Here is a 24,641-nt window from a genome sequence, read left to right on the forward strand (position 1 = left end):
CCGTGCTGCAGAACAGCAACTCTGCTCCTATTCACTTGAATACAGTACTGCAGCTCAGGTGCTATTCCATGACCGGAGTCATCTGCTTCTGGCGTGGACATCCAGTGCCCGGAGGCAGCCAGAGTAACTGAACGGTGCGGGGTTTGAGTGTCTGGGTATCCTGTGGATAGGTAATCAGTTGTCCGTGCCTGGACAATCCCTTTAATAATATAGTTTGCAACATTTCCATTTTTTTTCTTTTGTTACATTTGTACATTAGCATTGTTCAATATGGCTGAAAGTTCATGATAAATTCAGCACTGCTACATCTGTTCACAATGTTATTTTCCCATTAACGCGCACAACTTGGTGACAAATGACAGACACGGGTTTCTCTCTAAAGTTTTTATTTTTCCAACTTGAACCTTGTATATCTTTCAACAACAAAAACAACTTTGCTGCATTTACAATGGTTTAGTAGACACTTCAATGTCATTTGTTAGAAACTTTGCACTATACATTGTACCACATTTTCTATAAATAAATAACTTTACATCAAAGTAATACTTCCGTTTCACATTGCCTCTCAGAAGCAGCATTTCCTCTGGTTAGTGGAAGTAACAATTAAAAATAACATTTAAGGGTTAAATGTGGCAAATGTCCTTTAGCTTAAAAAAAATGTGAGTTTAAGTAGAGGTTTACTACAGAGACCGGGGGCCGAGCGCGATGTAGAGTTTATGTATATGAGATTTTCTATTCTGAAAAGGGGACTGACATCACATGACCGCAGGATCAGACTACAACAGGGTTTGTTTGTAGTCTGTAACCATGGAGACACATAGGTTTGCACAGAAGCAGTTAACACAATGGTACATTGTTCATCTAGACTATTTTGTAATTGCTTCGGTTTTATTTTAAACAACAAAATGGTTGTAAATATTTTGGGAATATTAAAGTTTATATAAACATCTCCACATCAATAAATATGCAGAAAGTCAGTCTATGTGCATGTTTGAGATTTTGCCTTTTATTTTAGACTCTTTTTTTTTTTTTTTTCCCCACTTCTGCCGTCATCCATAGGCATTGAACAGATCAACGTGAAGACAAAAAAAAGTAAGATGGCAATCCACTTTATTATGGGAGAATCTGCAGCCAGCTGCAATATTACTTTGTCCACACCTTGTTATTTAAAGGCAACTCAACCTAAAAAACACATCTACAAAGCTACTCAAAAGAATCAAAAATTTTATATATATATATATATATATATATATATATATATATATTTATTTTTTTTTTTTTTCTTATTTGAGAACATTAGTAGTAGCTGTTTTAATAGGTTTGGGCATTAGGTGCACTTGTCCTTTAAATATAATCTGCCCCTCCCTTTGCTATCTGAGGCCTGTACAGATCAGTCCTGTGTAATTCCTATATTAAGTTTTCTTGTGTAGACTAGAATTGACCCCTTAAAATAAAGGCAATAGGGGAAGACGTGTAGAAAGTCTTGTGATTTTAAAGGGGAATTCCAACCTAAATGACCTTCTGATATTTTATAGCTACATGTGAGGCGATCGCATTATCGAAGTTTGATCTTGGACAACTACTGATTGATTTCTATAATGAAAGGCCTCTATAGAGATCAAACCCCTTTGACACTGCTCAGATTTGTTACTGGAAATGTGACGCATTATAAGCCTCTATTCATATTAATGGCCGTGTTGTCAGAGTTTCAGTTATAGAAATCTCTGATCTGTGTCAAAGGGGTTTGATCTCCCTTTAGATGGGTTTTATTCTGGAACTAAAGTGGTGGTTTAAGATCATCGATTACAGCAATGAGATCTGATCTATCTGATCCATGCGAGATCATTTCTACTGGATTTCCCCTTTTAAGCATCTGCTCTTTTTGCTATTTAAACGACCCTCCGGTCTCAGGACAAAATTATGTGATCAGGTACATAGAGTAATTTTACCTGGTGGCCTCCAGATGCCCCTCCCCATGCTGTGGATCTGCTGGTTTTAGGGTCCCCTGTGTGGCCACAGACTCTCCCTATGTTCACTGATTGGACACAACTGCTCACGTGAGCATTTCTGGCCAATCCGAGAACAGTGGGAGTGTCTCAGACTTGTAGTCGAAGTGCAGCAGCCATTTTGGAACAGCACAGAGGGGACCCTAAGACGGTAGATCTACTCCATATACCCCATCATATTTAGAATGTTGTCCTGGGACCGGAGGGTCGCTTTAAATGTTGTGAAAGAAAAACATGTTGATGCTATTCAGCAAATATATATTTTTACATTTATTCCCAGGTTTTCTAAGAATATAGTCTCTTTACATCTGTGAGAGGCGAGAAGCAAGGCCATCTCTTAGTTTAGCACTTCACATTATCCTATAAACATACATTGATCACAGCGGTATTAGCGGAAGCCTGAAAACATTCACATTAGATTTGCTTTTCCTACAGGTTGTAAAATGAGTCTCTAGATTTGATTCCTAATAACTTCAGGTTTATGGAGAAGATCCTATAATTGTTGGCACTCCACATACTAGGACTTCAGAAGGATACCAAACTGGTGGGTCACTTGAAGCTCTAACAAGTTAATGGGGCTGTTTATAAAGTGACAACCCTTCATGGAGGAAGTAGCGCCGCCACAGGGGAAATGAAGCATTACACCGTTCCCATTTAAAGCAATAAGTGGTCTGTCCTCCAGAGCCACAGTATGCTCTTCTCTAATACATAAGGCTCCTGTATAAGAGACCCCACCCCTCTAATAAGAATTCCCAAATAAAGAAACATTCTGGTTTAGAAAACCTATTTTCAATTAACCGAAGATATTATAGACTTACGTTCTGCTAAATTTCACCAAACTGGTGAAAGCTAAACGTTTGACAAGCTTCTGACATGCCAGTGACATGTAAGAAGTTTGGATTGGTGGGTGTCCGAGCACTGAGACCCCCACCAATCGCTAGAACAAAGCTACACTTTAATGTCCAAAAGTGCAACATTATCCTATTTACAGTATGGGAGTATAGCGCAATGTAAAAAGTTTCCTATACTATTGGCTCGGGTATATCAATGTCGGCCCAACAACCAGACCCCTCATAATGTAACCAAATGAGGTGTGAATGACATCAGACTAAAAAGGGGAGTCAGTAGCTTATCATGCAGATCCCTAGGAGAAGACCCCTTAGGTCCTGTCATGTGGGGGTAACTGATGCAGGAGACATACCGTGAGCCATTGACTGTCTTCATAATTGGAGTAACAGTTTCTATGTTTTGGAATGCTATCTAGAAATGTAACGCGTAGTAAACTTTCCTTCCATGTTTATCACATGACAACCAAGCAGAATGTCTCAAATGAAGATGCAACTATAATATTTAAGTGCAATTCACCTCTTGTTTTTGTGCAAGTTGCTCCATTACATGGCGGTTATTTATTGGGGAGCAGGGTGACCAATGCCGTATACTGACGTGCTTCTCTGTAATGACTGTGACCAGTCTGATGTTCTAAATGCTCCAGTAGTCACCTAAATACAATCCTATGGACAGACCAGTTGCATTACTTTGGATGCTACCCATGAACGAGCACCATTAGTCTCCAAATAGCCGGTGTTAGATAATAGTGCACAGGACGTAGCGGAGAAGCAGCAGCATCTTACAAGACCCAGTGGAAAACCAAGAACATCAGACCTCAGGTAAGGAAGGGTTTTGCTCGATATATTGCACCTGTACTTGAATGTTCACTTATAGATACAATTGTTTTGTAAATATTTTACTTTAACATCCATGTTGTGGCCACTAGTCGTCCCCCCCCCCCTGGGGTTCTACTGAACTTAGTTGGCCATAAACCGCTATGGTGATGTCCGTTCAGTTTAGTAGAACCGCAAGGGGTCCCGGTCGTAGTACAGACTGAAACATATCCGTAGTCGGCCATAAAATACTGAACTCCTCCCATGTTCTTGTATGCAATAAGGCACCTAATTCTTCTCCAAATGCGTCGCTGGTTTTAAAACCGCGTTTTGCAGCTGTCCTAGAATGACTCATGCACTAACCATTAAAATAGACTCTGTAAAACATATACGTATATATTTATATATCTAACTTTTAGATATTTACATATATTTATTTATGAAAACTCTTATGTACAATGTATCAAATACAGATTTGTTTCACTACTTACAAGTCTTTTGCATTTTTGTGCATTAAATGCAATCTGACGTTTTGAGCTACCAACACTTTTTAGAAGTTTATAAAGTCTCTTTCTCCCAGCGATGATCAAGTTGGGTTCTTCTCCTCCACATTGTACCTCATTTTCAAACGTCCTTCCCCCACTAAATGGTGAGTCTGGGAGTTGAGGTAGCGAGATCTGTGCCGGTTCAGTGCAAAATTCAAAGTCCTTTCTAATTCCTTTCGCACTTGAGTCACTGGGAATCACGAGATCCGGTGTGTGGCTTGTGCTGGACCGCCGCCGGTGATACGACATGTCCATTACCGAGCGCAGTCAATTTGGCCTCTTGCAGAGGATCACTTATGTGTGACGATTGCTGTATTAAACAGTCCGGGACTGGCGGCTTCGGATACGACTCCTGGGTATGTGAGCGGATTAATGGCTCCAGATGGGAACCTGCAAATAGATGGATTAGGAGATATTTATATAGGGAAGAGCCTCCGACCACATTCACATGTGTTGATCGGTTGCAGATTTTGGGCGCTATACAACACAAGTGAATGGGGGCTTTACACGTACTGGATTTCCCCGATGCAGATCTTCAAATCCACATCGTGCCTAATATTTTGCAGAGGTCTAGGGACGGCGCCATCATACAGACCCATAGGTGTACTGCGGTGTGGTACCTGCGTGAGGCACTGTATTCTCCTAGAGAATAATTACGTAATACGGCGTGTGATCGAGCACGACAAACAAAAAATTCTCCGATTTATATGCAATTCATGAGCGAGGAGGGAATAAAACCTCCAATAGCCTCCATTTAATATAGAGGTAAAGTGTAGGCCTAGTGCAGACTAAGCGCCGTATTGTGTATCCGTAATACGGCCCTGTATATGAGCCATAGAGGGGTTTGAGCTCCAAGTTCCCCCTTTTATCTTCATTATCAGTGTCTGTGGAGCAATGACTAGTAATATACAATATATAGATATATATAGATAGATAATTACCTTGTGCATCGGAGATTAATACGTGCGAGTTCTGTTCACTGAAGAGGGGAACCCTTTCGTGGTTGCTGGGATATACAAATTTGCTGGCGTCCATTGTACCGTAGCATTGCTGGTAATTTGGCAGCTGTGAACGGTCAATGCCGTTCCTATAACTCTCCTGATTTATTTTGGGCTTTTCATATGAACAGTCTATAGATGGTAACGGCTGGGGACAGTAGTCGGGGTCTTTGCTGTACATTGCACGGCCCTCTATGCAGTCTGTACACACCACCTGGTATCCATATTCTGGAAGGACAGCAAAACAGGTTTCTTTTATAAATCTGCATATTTCCATACGGAAACTTGCGCATTAAATACACTGTGACGTAACAATCTCCAAGCAGCTGGTGCAACACTACAACCTCCAGCAGACCGTGGCAGATGCTCAATAAATGGTCTCCAATCTGTGATTCTCCACTTTTTTTTCCCCCTTCCCATTAGGCCTACAATTTTGTAATGATTGATCTCTTGATATAATCTTACAGCGGTCGGAGCAAATTTTTTCTGATACAGAGATCCAAACCCCCTGTATACACATCATTAAATGCTAAAATTCTGTCTGCCTGCACTCACCACCAGGGGGAGATAACTTCATACGATTTATACATTGAAGTAAATAATATGAAGTGAGCTCCCCCTCTGGTTATACAGGGGGTTTGGAACTCCGACCGCTATAAAAGTTGAACAAGGGGAGGAAACCTCCAGCTCACCAGCCCAACACCTGATAGTCCTGCTTCGCTCGGATCTCCGCAATGGTCCACGGTAGGCAGTAGTACAATAGAAAGGATTGGATCCAGCGCTGCAGTAGTATGGTTAAAAAGGAACGTGTTCCCAATTTTATTTGTATCAAAAAGACTTGTTTAAAATTCGGTAACAGGCTTGGCATCAAGGCAGTAGTCGGTAGGTATAGTGAGCCTATGCGTTTCAAGCACGTCGAGTGCTCTTAGTCATGGGATTCATTCACGAATGAATGACTAAGAGCACTCGACGTGCTTGAAACGTGTAGGCTCACTATACCTACCGACTACTGCCTTGATACCAAGCCTGTTACCGAATTTTAAACAATTCTTTTTGATACAAATAAAATTGGGAACACGTTCCTTTTTAACCATACTACTGCAGCGCTGGATCCAATCCTTTCTATTGTACCGCTATAAAAGTTATTTGGAAATTAATCCGCACAAAATTGTGGACTTAACCCTTTAGTGACCAGTCTAAACTGTCATTTACAGCGTGATCTCGCGAGATTACGCTTGCTGTGCTGTAAATCCCACACAAACGTTACCGAAGTGTCGGGACTGTGAATAGATATCCCGTCCTGGTTGGAGGTGATGTCTATGCACTGTCAAGACACTTCAGTAACAATGTGAGAGTATGTGGCTGCACATAGTGAACGCAGGATCACTATGCGCTGATTACATGAATGGAGAGAAGTGTATGACGCTGATTGGTCAGCGTCATACACTTCTCTCCACTTGGTCGAAAGTAAAAACACGCCCTGTTGGTCATTAAGAAAGTCATTAGCATAAAGCTAAAATAGGTCATAACTTGGTGAAAATAGATGGTTTTTCTAAATAAAAAACACTGCTGTTACCTACATTACAGCGCCGATCACATTATGTAGGAGACAGGGCACTTATAATGTGGTGACAGAACACACAACGGTAGACTTAATCTGTAACTACGGAATAGATATTGCGGGCTGTAGAAATGATCCGCAAAATATTGAACATGTCCTATTCTTGTCCCCAATTGCAGCACAGATTCGCCTATAGAGGTCTATGTGCGCGTCCGCTATTGTCCGATCCATAATTGTGGAAAAGTAAAAACACTTCCGGTCGTGTGCACGAAACCTAAAGGGCTTATTTTTTTGCAGCACCAGTTGTATTTTTAATGGCACCATTTTGGGGTACATAGAACTTATAAAAAAAAAGTTCATAAACGTTAAATATGTGGTTATGAGAATTTTTTTTCACATCTTAAATTCACGCTGCGTACCATGTGGTATAAATAACTTTATTCTGCGGGTCGTTTCGATTACAGCGATAACCAATAGTCTTTTTTTTGTGTGTGTTTTACTACTTTTGCACAATAAAAACTATTTTTAAAAAAAGTATTTGATTTGGTGTTGCCATAATCTAAGAGCCATAACTTTCTTTTTCCACTGATGTAGCTGTATGAGGGTTTTTTTTTCCCCTCCCAGCCCCCTCCTTCTGAAACCACTTAGGCCTCATGCGCACGGCCTGTGATTACAGCACGGACAGCTGCGGGACGTCCAAAATTCACTGAGCCCAGACCGCAAACCCGGACAATAGAATGACTGGTCATATTTTTTTGCAGTCCAGGCTCCCGGCCAATGCACGGACCATGGAAACCACGGTCGTGTGCATGGGCCCATAGAAATGTCGCTATTGACGGCAGCATCGAAGAGGTAAACTGGGCCGGGATCGAAGGGAACTAAGATCCCACCCATTAGAACAGGAGCCCGGTGACCTTTACGCAGTCCGACACCAGCTCTAGCCGGCACGGGACTCAGGCCGGGCCTATGTCACTTCTCCGCCTTTTCACAGCGCTGTGGCATTAGTTCCCTTTAATGATTGCTGCGTATGGGCGGTCATTAAGGGGTTAAAAATAAGTGTTCACAGGGGAACATTCGCTTTAAGCTCCTGTAATTACCGTTATTGTCTGTTGAGAACAGTCCGTCTGGTGTTTTACAAGGCTCATCCGCGTTGCATCCTATGCAGAGTCTTGGTGGTCTGTACCCCACATTGCACGCCTCCACATCCGTGTTTCCAATGCCATCACTGGAACATATACCTAGAACATATAAGAGACCAAACGTATAGGCTTCTTAAAGGGGTAATACGGTTTCAGCAAATAAAGACTGTTCATTGTATAATGAAGTTTATGTATATTTCCCAATCTACTTTCTGTAACAATTTCTCAAGATTTTCAATATCTCTGCTTGCAGTCTTTAAATAGCAACCTCCATTGGATAAAAGATGTCCAGGTCATGTGATGAACACACAGGTACATGACCCTATCACAGTAGGTATCAGAGCTGTGTCTTGTAACGAGCCGTGCACCTGTGTGTCCATCATCAAGACAATGGGATCAAGTTTCCCATACACGGTCAATCATTTTCTTCCATCTAATCCATATGGGGTCACGTCTGTCCTCCAATGTTTTCTGTTCCGGTAAACAAGGATTATTAATGTTCGATTTTTTTCCAAACAAACTTTTTTTTTTTTACCACCACACAAAATAAATAGCCGGAGCTGGACAATTATACACTTGTAAATCACGTACGTGTGTGTGTGTGTGTGTGTGTGTGTGTGTATATATATATATATATATATATATATCTCTATCTGCAGGTCTAATAATTCTCAAACATAGAAGTAAAAGGCCATCTGGAAAGAGATGACCTGTATCCTACCTCTATCCACGTGCTCTATAAAAACGGCAATTTACTTTCATCTCTGAATGCTTTTTCTTATTGTGGAGATAAGCGGCGCCAGATGGGTCTGGCAGCTGCTAGTCCCCTATAAAATAACCACGTACGCTCGTCCAAACAAACGTGGGCTGGCAAGGGAAATGGTCGGCTGAATTACTCAGCGTATGGCCAGCTTTTGTGGACTATGGGATGATGGAGCCCTTTATCGGCAGGGTCTCATTTCACATTTGTAGAACATACCTTGTGAGGATAAATAACTCGGAAAATCTGGGGGCACGATGGTTTCATCTGTAAAACAATGAAGCGCAGTCCGGTTATTTGATTTCATAAAAATATTTCATTTCTATCTTTCGTAAGCAGTTTGACTGGCAGCGTGGAGACAGCCGGGACCGTTAGTGAAACCACAAAGTAAATCAAATAACAAATCTGCTTCCCCTTTCGCCAGTATATTTATTTATGAAAACCGGTCTGAAACGAGCGCAAACCACTGAATAAACACATTATATTCCCAGTCAATAAGTTGTGTGCAAATAGAAAAGAAAGGGTCTGCCTTGTTCTCCTCCAGAAACTGCGCCACTCTTGTCCACAGGAAGTGTCTGGTATTACAACTCTGTGAATAAGGTATAGCTGCAATACCAGACACCGCCTTAGACAGAGTGGCGCTGTTTCTAGAAAAAAAGGGGGATTGTACGAGATTAAAAATAACTCAAGTATGGGAGGAGATGGACATACAGGTAACTTTTATAGGTTTTTAGGTTATTTTACTGAAGGGCTGTCCATTACCTGTGTTTGTAACGCTGTACTCCTCGCTTTTCTTCCTGGTTTGGTAGATAATACACACCCAAACCAGCGAGGTCAGGACAATACTGCACACCACTGCGATGGTGATAATGCCAAACGTCATGGTGCCCTCCATCTTGCTGGACTCCAACACACAGCCCGAGGTGGGGAATATGCGGACTTGACTATAAGCACGTTCAGTTCCAAGAGTGTTGGACATCTCACAAGTATATTTTCCAGCATCTTCTTGGGCCACATTGCGTATGATAAGGAGCTGGTTCCCAGGAGTAAAATGGTGCCTTTCCGTCATAACGAGGGGCTCGTCCCCTTTTAGCCATGTGATCCGTGGAGGAGGGCTGCCACTGGCTTTACATTGTAATGCTAATGTGGCCCCTGCGGAAACCGTGCGGTCCTCTAGTGGATGCGCCAAAAAAGGCATCTCTGAAAATACAAAAAAAAATATTGTGAATGCTGCAAATACAGAAAAAAGATTTTGTTTTTTTGTAGTTGCGCTTAGAATTTTTTCCACCAATTTACCGAGTATTGTTAACGTGGCATTGGCAGAAAGAGATCCTGCAGAGTTCTGCGCGGTGCAGCTGTAAACCCCCATATCCTCAATCTTAACGTCTGTAATGAAGAAGACGTCATCATCTGGCATGACGTGCATGCGGCGTTCCCGGGCAGCAGGGAAGTCGGTGCCCCCATCTTTCTGCCAAGCAATTTCTGGGGTGGGGTGTCCCTCTGCCGCGCACTCCAGCCTGGCAGTGGTGCCCGTCCTTATGGTGTTATCTCTTGGAGTTTTGATGAAGGACGGCAGGACTGTAATGAAACAGATTTGCAAACATAGTTGAAACAATGTTACAGCACAAAAAAGGGTTAAAACAGAATTAAATATAGTAAAATCAGTAATGTATACTAAGTTTTATATCTTTACTTATCTAGGCCTAACATATACTACAGATCTGCACACAGAATATATTTATTCACATAATTCCCGGCCAAAGCTGAACTTTGCCTATGGTCGGATAATTAGGTAAACACTTTAACTCCTTTAAGTCGCTGTCCCTTCTTAGAATAAAGCTGCCCTGGCAACCAAGTGATCACCACAAGTCTGGCTTCTCTAATCAAAGGCGATCAGCTGTTATGGTCAGGATGATCTCCATGTAACCATTTATTTTCCCTGCAGCGGCCACTACAGACAAAACGTAGTATTACATGGTGTAATTTCAAATCAATGGGCAATCACGTCATATGTGGTCGGTGTCAAGTCTGACAGAGCAGGAATCAATCTTTTGCGTTGGCTCTCTGCTCTGACATACAAGGGTCTCAAGTGGGGGAACTTTTTCTACAACATGCCCTACAAGACGTCTGGAGGAAACCTAAGCTAATATGGTTAGAAAATACACTCCCCAGTAATAACCACTGTGTCACCATAATGCCATATTAACTTGAGCATTAAGTATCTAGCCCATGTTGATCCATACTCACCATTTACAGTCAGTCCAGCTTTATTGGAGTAGGTAGAACCAAAATGGTTGGTGATGATGCACTGGTATTGTCCCTCATGTGCAAAAGTCACGTTGCGCAGGTGCAGAATAGTGGTGTAAACCATCACATCTCCATCCTTCTCCCTGACGTCGACAAAGTTCTCGGTTTCGGCATTATAAAAGATTTCATTATCTTTCTTCCACACGAAGGACATGGGAGAACTGCTGCTACTGGCAGCAGAACAAGAGAACCGTATATCCTTTCCAACCACCGCCATGGTCTTCTCCGGGTGCACTGTGATGTGTGGCTTTGGTATGTCATCTAGAAGACCAAAAAGGTGGTAGACCACAAAGTCAATTCTAAATCAGAATCTAATAGAATATTCTTTTCTAGATTATCTTATATCCATACACTTTGTTGGTCACCTCCTGACTAATTGTAATACAAGACCAGGAAGAGGTGGATACGACATGTTGAGACTCTACCGGACAGCCACCAGATTTGGTCCCAGGGTAGTGTAGAGCTGGATATTTTGCATCGCTCCTCTGCAACTTCTTATTTCCGCACAGTTTCTAGCTGATAAGTCATGACATATTTTCAAAGTACTAGTCGGTGATGGTGGTTACGTAAAAAACCTGTTACTGTGATGGTTGAAAGATCTAATTTCTTTGGAATTACCTAAACAAACACTGGTCGTATGATCCCTCTGTGTACACCAGAAAGGTTGTGGGTGGTTCCATATTTCATTGTGCTGGGCTCATACAAATATTATTCTACAATTTAGGATTATGTGCAGCAGAGAGGGGAACATGTCCCCATCTGTGCGCTTCACGGTCATTTGCACTGGGAAATGCTCACTTTTTCCCTGAGGTGCATTGAGGAACATCAACAGCATGGTGTCCAACTCAAAGATCTTCTAGTCTAGACCGGACTACCACCCAAGCAAAGAGACCTCTTCCCTTTTACTACGGTTATGGAGGAAAGGAAGCAAAAAACACTATGGGCTCCACAAAATGGCATGTTAAGTGCTTATTCTTTTTTTTAACACTAGTATAAGGAAAAAAAAAATCGGGGAAATCCAAGGGCGCAGCCGTATCCAGATAAAATTGTTTTTATTTTGTACATAGAACAACAACAAAAAGGATTGTGTTTCGAAGCCGTACCGGCCTCTTCGTCAGGTCAGAGTACAAGTGATTGTCCTACGAAAGCACACAGTTTATATAATCCAAAAAACAGATGACTACCGGGTTAAGTGAGAGGTCAGATTAAAAGGCGGGTTCAAACAGGTTGTTCTCAATGAAATAGGCCTGTTAACCCCTTATAAACTTGTATATATACATAAACACATATATATATGTATTGATAAATATCAACCAAGTTTATATAGAATTAAAAAATAGTAATAAAAGTGTATATATATACACAGAGAAAAAATTACATTAGAAATTGTTAAAACAATTGCATTCGAAAGAATATATCTAAAAGACATGGAGCATATACATATATATACACACACACATACGTCTATCTTAAAAAACACGTGAAAAGACTATCCAAAAAGATGTAACTTCCTATATGCGCTAATTGGAAATATACAAATAAATAAATAAATAAATAAATGAATGCCTGGACATAAAAACAAATTAGTGCAGAAAATAAAAATGACATTAGGAATGATCACATCATATATCTATATCCACTATATAAAAAGACAAAACGTGTTATGTAATGGTCTACTTGAATTCATTCAGAAATGTCGGTTTTTGTGTTTTTAGTTTGAAGATGGTTTTACTATATACATTCAGACCTGTCGGTTTTAGTGTTTTTAATTTGTGGATAGAAAAATATATTGTGACAATCTGAGTAACTAAGGTCTAATCAATAGGAATAATGACTAGAAACAGCTCTCTTAAAATCACGGACAAAGACCATCCAAAAAGGAATATGAATGAGATACTCTATATATACACTGGATGAGAACATATAAGCACCTAAAAGAATACATATCTAGACATAGAAAAAAGTATTATGAAATTTATAAAGATATTTGGAAAGATCCCATTTCATGTCTACATACATTATATATGGAGCCAAAAAACTGCATTAAATAATGGTCTCATTGAGTTCGTTCAGACCTGCCGGTTTCAGTGTTTTTAATTTATAAATCCAAAATATTTCTTTTTTACAAAGAACGTTAAAACGGTCAGGGTAACTTACTGAGATCTGGTCGATTGGGGTGATAGTAAAACATGCAAAATTTCCCTCATGTGCTATAGTACAATGTCTGGAGACACTATGGAGCAAAAATTTATTTTTACAATTAAACCTATGTTTATTCAGTCTACAATGTAGGGGCTGAATTGTCCTTCCTACATATTGAATACCACATATACAGTTTATAAGATAGATCACAAAGCTAGATCGACAGTTTAGCTTCGTTTCAATGTTAAATAATTTTTCTGTTTGGTGTGATCTAAAAGTATATGTTTTGTCCGTAATTGATTTACAACAAAGACATCTATTTTGTCCACATTTAAAGCTCCCCTTTTCTAATAGTGGGTCGTATAGTTGTATTTTTTGTGACGAGTCTTTTAAAAAAGACAGATTCACCCGACTTGGAGCAAGAATATTTTTTATTGTTCTAGCTCTTTTGAACGTTACATGTGGTTTTGGAGGTAAGGTTTTTTGTAAAAACGGGTCATTTTGTAGTATATGCCAATGCCTTTTTAATATCTCTCCTATTTTCTTATTCGCTGTATTATATTGTGTAATAAAATTAAAACCGAAATCATCTCGATTCTTCTCATCATTTTGTTCTTTAGGTACACTGCCATATTCTAGTACATTATTGGTATATTTTATTAAGCAGTCTTCTTGGGACAATGCAGAGGTTTTCTTATATGCATCGGTTAATAGTGTATCTGGATACCCTTTATCTTTAAAACGTTTGTATAATATTTTGCTTTGTTTTTTAAAATCACACCTAAGGGTACAGTTTTTCCTAATTCTCTTATATTGGCTATATGGAATATTTTTGAGCCATTTAGAGTAGTGGCCACTGTTAAAATTTAAGTAACTATTAATGTCCACTTTCTTAAAAAAATTGCATGTTAAAAACTTGTCACCTGAATAGGTAATTGTCAAATCCAGATAGTCAATTTCTTTTTCTTGAATATTATAGGTGAAATTGATACCCCATAGGTTTTCATTTAATGAATTACAAAAATTGGTGGCACTTCTCAGGTCGCCATTCCATATAAAAATCAAATCGTCTATATATCTTTTGTATAAGAGAATATGTTTCCTAGCCCATGGGTGATTCCATATAAATAAGTCTTCAAAAGCCCCCATAAAAATATTAGCGTAGCTCGGTGCTACTCTGGTGCCCATCGCTGTGCCCTTAACTTGATGGTATATATTATTATCGAACGAAAAAATATTATTTTTTAAAATGAATTCCATACTCTCAAGGTAAAATTTTATTTGAATTGGTTGGAGATCTTTGTCTTTTTCAAACATATTTTTGAGGGTTCTTATTCCTAAAGAGTGCTCAATATTGCTATATAGTGCACTCACGTCCAAAGTAATCAGAAGTGGATTATTTTTCGGTGAAACTAAACGCAGTTCATTAATGAGCTGTGTTGAGTCTTTCAAAAAACTGGGCAGATTTACGACATTTTTGTAAAATCAGGTCTAAATAATGAGACAAATGACAGGTGGGTGACTGAATACCAGAAATTTTTTTAACACTGACACACACCCCCCCCCCCCACGCACGCACACACCCCCCCACGCACGCACACCGCACGCACACTCTCATGACGTATACGTTAAACATAGGCTGAGAGAAAGCCTAACAGTGGCATCCATAACTTATGGACTATTATGGGATGTGTTCAACATATAAGCCAGGAAAAGGGTCATGAGAGTTCATGATATATACGTAAAAAAAAATACCATTATAGCCTATGGGTGGCATTTGCAACAGTAAGTCACCCGTCACCAATAGGCAATTACGGTATACGTATAACATATACGTCATGAGATGTCTGTGAGGTATGCCAGTGGCACATGTCATTCATAGGCTCCCATGTTTACAAAAAAAAAAATGAAAGAAACATGGCCTCCAGCGCCCTAATGGTACATGTCTAGCCTGTACACCAGCAGCTTTCCTGCCGTACACACATGTAGGTTTAGTACATCAGAAACGTGATGTGAACCGGGCCGTATAAAAGAAATGTTAAGATATGTTTGAGGGTTTACATTGATAGAAATAAGATCATATCCATCAAGTTCATTAGTAAACACTTTTATAAAATGTACGTATACACGGAGTAAACGGCCTCCTCCCGGGAAGCTGTAATTCACGAAATGACTCCGTTCCCTGTAACATGTGGCTACTTTGAAATATAAATGACGAATTTCCACTTCAGCAAGTTCCTCTGTCGGAATGCACAAATCAGTAAACAAAATAAGCAACGCAAAACGTTCCAAGCCGCATACCTTTCTAGAAGAAAAACATCTATAATTAAGCCTGATCTCCGTGTACCTTGTTTTAATTAAACCTTTTGTTTTTACCGTTGTTCTGCGGGGGATTAAGTGTGTTTTCAGCTGTCCAGCATTGGGAACCAGCTGGACCACAAAAGGAGAGAAATGCTGGAATTTGGGTGTGAGCAGCAGGCACCACATGTGACACATATGTGTCCTCCGGAGTTTTTGATGTCGGAGCGCTGGGAATAGGGTGGAGGCCCAGCTTAATATCAGCTACTTTCTCAGAAACCTGCAGATTTCGGCTTGGTTGTTATGGATTGTAGCACGTTTGGATCGGATTGCTATAAATTATAGATCCACCTCATTGCTATGGAACGAAGTATAATTTGACAAGCTTCTCATGAGTACCGGCACATCTGTATTATAGCACATAAGGAAATAATATAGCGCCTTAAAAGAAAATGTGCAACTATAAAGTCAGTGCACCCTCTGATGACTGTGATGCATATCAGGATAAAATGGTATGCAGGTATTTCTGAAAATCTGGTTTTCTACCAATAATAATTTATATCCAAATTGTTTTTTAAAAAATTGTAAAAAAAAATAAAAGTACAAATAACCTGTAAATATTAACTAGGCGTGATACACGTGTGTGCGAATTGTATAGCTCTGATAACCTGCAGAATGGTCAATGCAGCTCTGGGCTTAAATAAAATTCAATCCCGTCTGACCATTGTTTCCTTTGACAGGAGGCATTAGGGGCCAGTTTGACCGCCTATAAGGGCCCTTTTACACGTGTCAATTGTCGGACAAACGAGCGTTTATATGAAGGCTCGTTCCCGATCATTGCCCTGTGTAAACAGGGCCACGATCAGCCGATGATCGAGCAAACGCTTATTCATCGGCTGATCGTATCGTTTACGCAGCAAGAAATATTATCATTGTCGGCAGCACATGTTCCTGTGTAAACAGGGAGACGTACTGCCGACATGATAGAAATGCATGGGGCAGAGCGATTGTGGCTGCTTTTGAAAGTAGCAAACGAGCGTCGATCAACGAGCGATCTCATGGATCGACGCTTGTTTTCACGGCCCATATCGAGCCCTGTAAGAGGTCCTTAAACCTTATATTAATTTGCAGATCCTAACAATATTAAAGCGATCCACAAACAATCTGTATATGGACAGTTTTTTTTTAGGAAAATCTTATAGTTTCCTTCACGGGATAATTGACAACCACATTCTTTCCTTCCTCCAAGTTAATGGGGAAATCAGTGGTGATCAGAGATATTTAATCTGCCAGTTATCTCCTCTAATTTGTTTCGAATCTCCAATTTATAAGACCAGCTGCAAATCAAATATATGTTTTTTGCACCCGGATCTGGATTAATAAAAAATGTGAAAAAAAAAAGATGGAGATCAAGGCGCCAGTACACAAAAAACAAAGAGGGACACTTACCACACACAAAGCTCCGCACAGGAACGCTGAAGATGCTCTTGTTCTGGATGGACTCGGGATGGGCGCACAGAGCTTTAACATTGGACTGCAGCTTTCTACTCGTCAACCACGGAGGAAGCCACTTTAGATGGCAGTCACATAAGAAGCTCTCACTATTGACGTACCTGAAAAAAAGACAAAAGATCCACTTAAGACACCAGAATATTTAGGATTTCACTCGCTGAGGCGACAATTGGGCTTGTTAGGGTAGAAATAATTCATAGGGATATTCCAAAGTATTAAAGGGAAACCATTCAGGTGTCCCTTGTGTTTTCATGCTAGAGGTTCTTTAAATTTACTGCATCTTCTGCGCTAAATATTTTGCAGCAAAGGTTTTCTTGAAGTCTATCCCAGGGGCACAACTGCATGTGCTTGGTTGTACAGATCATGAAGCATTAAAGGGGTATTCCAGTGTCCGCAAATAAAGCTTATACATTGTACGATGAAAAGTCATGTAATTGTATTACCTGCTTCATCAATTCTTCACTTGCAAGATCTCTGCTTGCAGTTAATGTAGATCTTTATTGTTTACTTCCAGAGGATATAAATCTGTTCTGGTCATGTGACCATCTCACAGGTGCATGGATCCGAGAGCTCTGATAGCTGTAATGTAACGAGCCCTGCACCTGTGTGATCAGCACATGACCAGGACAGATTAATATCCTCTTTAGGGCTTATTCAGACGATCGTATTATACGTTCATGTGACGGCTGTTTTTTTTTTGTTTGTTTTTTTTAACAGCCGTCACACGGACACATGTCTTTCAATGCGCCTGTTCACACAACCGTTGTTTTAACAGACTGTGTGAAGGGCCCATGAAAACATAGGACAGGTCCTATTTTTGTCCATTTTTACAGATCCCTCCATAAACTCAAGTCTCAGGGATCTGCGAAAACGGGTCCCGCACGGGTGCAACTCGGATGTCAAAAACTGCCATATTTTACGTCCGAGTTTGCACTCGTTCGTGTGAATCTGGCCTAAAGGAAACAAAGAAGGGTCCGATTTTAATGACTACAAGCAGAGATAATAAAAATAGAGAAAAAGTACTACACAAAGTAGATTAGAAAATGTAATACGTTTTCTTATACAATATATATATATATATATATATATATATATATATATATATATATATACACACACACGCTTTATTTGCTGATAATGAAACACACCTTTAAAAAAAATCTGCTATATATATACAGAATATACTATAAATGTCTGATAGGTGAAGTCCAACCTCTAGGACCCCCACCGATAAGGAGAATGGGGGTGTCATGACCCCCGTTTGGCTGCATCTGTATTTTTCGTAGACTTAAATAGAGATGGTCACCCACATGTGCGGCCACTCTCCCTGACTTCTCACTTTATGGTCAACCAAACTTCATTGCAAGTTTTTCAATAGCAGATATGCCATGAATGTCTTTGGTGGGAATTCCCCTTTAAAGGGGTTTTCTGGGACCTTGATATTGATCTCCAACTCCCATCACCTCCATTGCGGATATTCCCCAATGGAATCCGTTGCAGAAAATCAGCAGCGTTTATGCCTAGTGTGGACATACCCTTAGGCCCCATGCACACGACCGTAAAAAATCTCTGTAATTGCGGACTGTAATACAGTCCAAAATTACGGACCCATTTGGTTCTATTGGGCGCGGACACCTTTCCGTATCGCTACGGATAGGGGTCCGTGCCGTGGAACTGTGCCAGGAATTATGGAGCATGTCCTACTTTTCGTATTTTACAGACCGTGCTGCCATACTTTGTATGTCGCGGTCGGCCGTGCCCGCAATAGCCTTGCGTGTGAGGCCCAACTCTGTACATCGAAACGTTACTTACAGCTCTTTCAACATCTTCATTTCTCCAAACGCCTCTGCCTGGACTGACCGCATGGCATTACCACCAAGGTTTCTGCCAAAAAAATACAAAAAGGAAACAAAATCAGAATACGACTTGCAAAATAATCTACAAATCTTGGCAAACTTTACAGTTCTAACTTAAAATTGATTCTTAAATCAATTTATTGTGTAGCTGGCGCCAGAAAATAATAATTTCCACAAATCAGAGTAAACTTAGTCATCCTGGGGATATACTGTCCGGGCTGCACTTCATTTAAAAAAGGAAACCAATGCTGGATCGGTCCTAGAAGCATTTATGGTCCTCGGGGAAGGAGGGAAAAAAATATCCTCCTCTCCGGCCAAGTTTGCTACATACAAGCGGCTTTCTTGAAGGAAACTTAAGGTGTCCTCCTTGTGCGCTGGACGTCCGTGTGTGAAGGAGAAAGTGACCAAACTTGTGTGGGCATCGAAGGCCGCAAAACGGGTGAGAATTAATCAAGTGTTGTCTGTTCTCAGAGTAATCACAAAATAAAAATGCGCCCAAATTTGCCATATGTCCTCTAACTCCTTTCTTGGCACAAGGAGAGGCCAAAGTTGAAGCTGACTTATAATGAGAAGGAAGCAGCTGGTCTGCTCAAATGGACGAGCTTCTCAGCTTACAAAGACGCTATTAAATTGCTTGCAGACCTCTCAAGCAGCTACTTTTGGCAACCCGCTATAAAAATGCAATGCATGATGGGACACTCACAGGTGCTCCAGGGCCCCCAAGCCTGAGAAAGCGTTTCTGGCCACCGACTTGATCTTGTTTCCAAACAGAGATCTGCAGTTTCCAAACATCAAGGGTCAGACAAACAAAAGGGGAGAAAGGGATAAGAAGAAAAAGCAGAATTAGTTGGGGTGAAACAGATCTCATGTCCGCTGTACGGCGCAGCCATCAATATAGACTACGGAGATTAGGACTTCTCTTTCTTTTGCCTGCTGAAAGGAGATCCCTTTATCAGCAATGCAATTTACCAGCGATGACAGGGCTGAATCACACTTTTTCTGCTGTGAGAAAGCCGCCATTCAGCCCTCTTGTCAGGCCGTAGTTCCTTTCCCTTTTTGTTAAACGCTTGTTGTCTAACAAGCCATTATTGACTGCTATCGGATCATCTTCAAGTGGCGCATACTTAAAGTGAATCTCCACTGCATTAGATCACACTTGGAAATTAGGTTTTTTGTATATCTTTATAGTGGTAGGAGCTGTGTTTTTCGGATACAGAGCTCAAAATCCGTAAAGTTCTGTCTGCAGCCACCACTAGAGGGAGCTCACTGCATACGGTTTTACTATTGAGTTCAGTGTAGATACAGCAAGCTCTAAGCTCCCTCTAGTGGTGGCTGCAGGTAAACAGAATTTAATAATTTAACTGGAAACTCAAAACAAGCTCTGACACTAATAAATATATATATATATATATATATATATATATATATATGATGAATATACAGAATTGTGGATATGTTTATAAATTAAAAAAAATGATAGATTTTATATATATATATATATATATATATATAATTTCTTTTTTTTATTTGGTGTTCAATGGTCAAATAAAAATTTCCATATATCAGAAATTAGAGTGATTGCCAATCCTGATTCACTAATATATGATCTGAAAAGGAGAACGAGAACTGATGTAATTCAAATTTATAAAATGAAAATTCATTGAATTTCATTTTTGGTTACTTTTAAATCCCACCGATATTCTTTATAGGCTGTAACTTTCTCATGAGTTGAGCGATTTTCTTTTACAGACCACTTCTTACCTAGTCGGAGGACCACCCAAAAACTTTCTCCAACTTTCCCAACCCTGCACCTCTCTTTCTTCAGAACTACCTAGTCATTTCTATTCTGATACAATGTGGGTTATTCTAGTGCTGGAGCTATTCAGGCTGTCTCGCCACAAGATATATGTGTGAACAGACATCCTTATTTGTGCAGCCAGAATAAAGGACACACACCGGGAAGAGGAGAAGGAGGGAGAGGTCCTACTGCTCCAGGAACAGTGAAAGACTTGAGGAGGTGAAGTACTCACAGCTTGTTCAGACTGTCAAGGCCTCGAAAAGCTCCATTCGTATCCTCTATTGTGCCCGAGATCTCATTATGATCCAGTTCCCTGCAGAGAACAAAAAGAAAAAGGGGACGTTCACTTTCTGCGCTCAATTCTTCTTCATAAGAATAAGGGAAAAGTTCGGGAACAGATTCAACTATTTCAGTGGTGGAATTAACCCATTTAGAACACCACCAGTATTATTTCATGGCTTTAGCATAAAAAAATAAATAATAATAATATAAATATAAATATATATATATATATATATATATATATATATATAATCCTACAAAAAATAGGCAGTACTCCTGGATCTCCAGGTGGAAAAAAATCAAGTGATCAACTTTATTTCGTAAGAGACGTTTACGCAGATGTAACTACCTTTCTCAAATAGTGTATCAGACCCAACTTTATATGGGTTGTAACAACCAGAGTAATTACAATATAATCAAAGCAAAATATAGCAAAAAACTGTGGAGGAATCATATGTATAATAAACAGCACTTTTATTGATAGGTCATACAAAATGTAACATATATTGCACAAAAATCTTTGTTATATATATATATATACACACACACACACAAAGTTATAAGTGGACATCTTTTAAAACCAAAAACTATTCAGTGATTAAAACAAACAGCGCCCCTAGTGGTTAAGTAGTGTAAAGGTGTTTTTTTTTCCCTAGGGGCTGGCTTACCCAACAAAGGGTTGCCTGAACACCATGTAAACTCCCGATTCATGTTAATCTAAGTGGGTCAAGATTGATTGATTTACAATTATAAAATTCAGAATTGAGACTGTCAAGATCAAAAAAAGCAACTTTCCTGAAATGAAAGCATTTTTTTTAAATTATTATATCAAAGGGGTTGCCCAAGATTAGAACAAAGGGTTCTCTTTTCTTTTCCAGAAACCGCTCCATTCTGATTTATAGGCTGTGTCTTATTGAAGCTCATCCACCTTTACTTGAATGTGTCGGGGCTGCAATACCAGACCCAGCCTATGAACAAGAATGGCGTGGTTTCTAAAAATAAACTAAACTTTTTGGGACTACGTCTTTAATACCTAAAACATCTCCCATTTTACCAGGGCTTCAACCTCCCTGAACGGCATAGAAAAAAAAAATTATAATTACACCCAGAGTGTCGGAACGCTGGTACGTCCCCGTAAGATCATTATTTATATACTGAATCTACAACCTTACAATGAATCCTTTTCCATCAGTGATGCATTATCATTTCTTTGGCTTGGGTGTGTTCTTCCATTGGACACTTGGATGTGCATTGTTGGAGAGACAATGGGGGGGCTTTAACCCATCTTTCATTCTATTCAGCCCCGTTCTCTCCCATGCCAATTTCCCGTTCTTTCTGGCTGGCTGCATCTAAATGCGAGTGTCCCTGTTAATCATAGGACTGAGGTCGTCCAGCGTGACCTCTATTTGAATAGACCAGTAATTCAGCAGTTTCGCACCCAGTAAAGGCATTCAGACAATGGGTGGTAATTAAAACATGCCCGGGTCCCTTTCACCAGGTGTATGAGCTTGTGTGCACCCCCGCTTATTAAATTAGAGCTCACCCACCATCTCTCCCTCTATTCTTCCCCAGCTGAAAGGATCTCTACATTAAAACTTCAACACAACGAGATTCTTTAACTCTTTTTGGAATCCTAACAAATCCCGAATGAAACACAGGCACCAACAGCCGGCATTCAAAGACCCTTCCGGTGTGCCAGATACTGAGGGTTTAGAGATCTCCGGGGAGATTGAGGCTTTCAGTTGGTGTGGAAATTAGAAAAAACAAGCAGGAAATGGTCCCAACTTTTTTTTTTTGGGGGGGGTGGGGGGTTCTTTGGACTATTGTGGTAAGGGTAGGGGGTAGACCGTTCCGAAAAATAAAAACAATTGTGAATATTTACGCTCTACTGAATACACCAGTTTTACGTGCCAGGATTTTTTTCTACAACGATGGAAAAGTAATTCTTGAAGAATTGGATATCTTCTCTCCAGATATTTTTACAGCCAAGTCATGCGACGCAGCATCTAGCCTGAATGCAGGATGAGAGCGGACATTTGCGGTGTTTAATGTGGTTAATGGGGTAGTATGAAATTAGAAACAGCGCCCCTCATGTCCACAGGCTGTATCAGGTATTGCAGCTTAGCCTCATTATTTGCAGCTCAGAAATTATTATAGTCTTAGGCTAGCTTTAGAGACCCAATTGATGTCTAATACGCAGTTATATCTTACAGCTGCTTGTGGGTGAGACGTTACAGGGCACATGCACTTTCATAGTTTATTTTATTGCTCTAAAATAAAGATAAGCAACTTTGCATATGGTCTTTATTAAAAAAAAATATTCTACCGTTTTGTGTATACAGCTTCTATGCAGACCTATGTATCTCCGGTGTTGCAGACTACAAAAAAAAAACCCCTGTGCAATCTGCAGTTCTCACACAAAAACTGCCATTGAAAGATCAATCTGGCCTTAGACCACCCTCCCCCATGCTTCAAGTACATAGGGCATATGATCCTTCCCTATTGCATGAAAAAGGAAATGTAGCAGAGCTGAAAATGTTCTTAGGAAAAACATTACATCATAGGGCATTGTGTTAAATGACAAACTCAGCTCTGCTGCATCTGTGCATCACATAGAGGTTATGCAGTGTTGTTAAAGGCAATAAATATCATTCCCCCTCCCCCAAACACAACACGATTCTTGTCCAACCGTCAAGCCGGGCATGGGAAACGGAAGGAAAATGTAAAGATAATAAAAATTATAAATCCATCAGATACAATTTGGATACAGTTTGTAGATTTACAAAAACGTTGACATTTCAAAGCCCAATAAATGTGACACGACAAGAAGTAATGATACATTGCAGCAAAAAGGAAATAAAAAAAGTGGAGAAAACGTAAGAACAGCGACTGTTTATGTAAAGACGATCTTCGGGGGCTCGAGACGTCCACGCTTCTGTTCATACGTAATCTCAGAAGATAACCGTACTCTCAATAGCAGCACCACCAAACTGTGCGGCTGTCAGGGCATGCTGGGAATTGTAGTTCCCCAACAGAAGGAGACTTCTACTCTATATAATTGAAGCTCACAGGCACAGGAGCCTCACTATTTGTCTCCCCTGCCATATACAAACCATAGCTGTAATAATGATAATGGAACAGAACAGTTCTAGACTTTGACAGTCGCCATTAAATACTTACAATATACGCAGCTTCTGGAGCCCTTTAAATGCTCCTTCAGCAATGAGACTTATAGAATTATGGCTAAGACGCAGGACAGTCAGGGACCCGAGATCTGCCAGGCTTCCCTCGTCTAACCGGGAGAGGTTATTATGAGACAGGACTCTGCGGAGACAGGAAGATAGAATATTTAGATTACATGTGCTGTAGAGACTTCACTTGTACCTTTAAAAAGAACACCTTAGGCTTCATTCACATCTGCATCGGGACTCCGTTCATGGGTTACGTCGGACCTTTCCGTCAGGGGAACCCATGAACGGGACCCTGACTGAAACAAACGGAAACCATAAGTTTCCGTTTGCATCACCATTGATTTCAATGGTGACGGATCCGATGCAAATGGTTTCCGTTTGTCACCGTTGTGTAACGGTTCCATCGTTTTGACGGAATGAATAGCGCAGTCGACTACGGTATTGATTCCGTCAAAACGACGGAACCCTTAACGAACGGTGACAAACGGAAACAATTTGCATCGGATGGATCCGTCACCATTGAAGTCAGTGGTGATGCAAACGGAATTCTACGGTTTCCGTTTGTTTCAATGAGGACTCTGTTCA

General features: G+C 40.2%; 1 protein-coding gene across 1 annotated transcript in view; it reads right to left on the reverse strand.

Moving 5' to 3' along the window:
• Nucleotides 1–369: 369 nt before the first annotated feature.
• The window catches only part of LRIG1 (leucine rich repeats and immunoglobulin like domains 1), an 82,451-nt gene continuing 58,179 nt past the window's right edge, over nucleotides 370–24,641 (reverse strand). Inside the window, exons 8-19 of the mRNA XM_075834006.1 lie at nucleotides 24,046–24,189; nucleotides 20,816–20,896; nucleotides 19,489–19,560; nucleotides 18,742–18,813; nucleotides 16,867–17,030; nucleotides 10,918–11,238; nucleotides 9,967–10,248; nucleotides 9,433–9,870; nucleotides 8,890–8,937; nucleotides 7,869–8,009; nucleotides 5,154–5,438; nucleotides 370–4,602 (exon numbers count right to left, since the gene is read on the reverse strand). Of these exons, the coding sequence (XP_075690121.1) occupies nucleotides 4,400–4,602; nucleotides 5,154–5,438; nucleotides 7,869–8,009; nucleotides 8,890–8,937; nucleotides 9,433–9,870; nucleotides 9,967–10,248; nucleotides 10,918–11,238; nucleotides 16,867–17,030; nucleotides 18,742–18,813; nucleotides 19,489–19,560; nucleotides 20,816–20,896; nucleotides 24,046–24,189 (2,251 nt within the window). The 3' untranslated portion in view covers nucleotides 370–4,399. The remainder of the gene's footprint in view (nucleotides 4,603–5,153; nucleotides 5,439–7,868; nucleotides 8,010–8,889; nucleotides 8,938–9,432; nucleotides 9,871–9,966; nucleotides 10,249–10,917; nucleotides 11,239–16,866; nucleotides 17,031–18,741; nucleotides 18,814–19,488; nucleotides 19,561–20,815; nucleotides 20,897–24,045; nucleotides 24,190–24,641) is intronic.

This window comes from Rhinoderma darwinii, chromosome 7, assembly GCF_050947455.1.
Source record: "Rhinoderma darwinii isolate aRhiDar2 chromosome 7, aRhiDar2.hap1, whole genome shotgun sequence".
NCBI classification, from domain to species: Eukaryota; Metazoa; Chordata; class Amphibia; order Anura; family Rhinodermatidae; genus Rhinoderma; species Rhinoderma darwinii.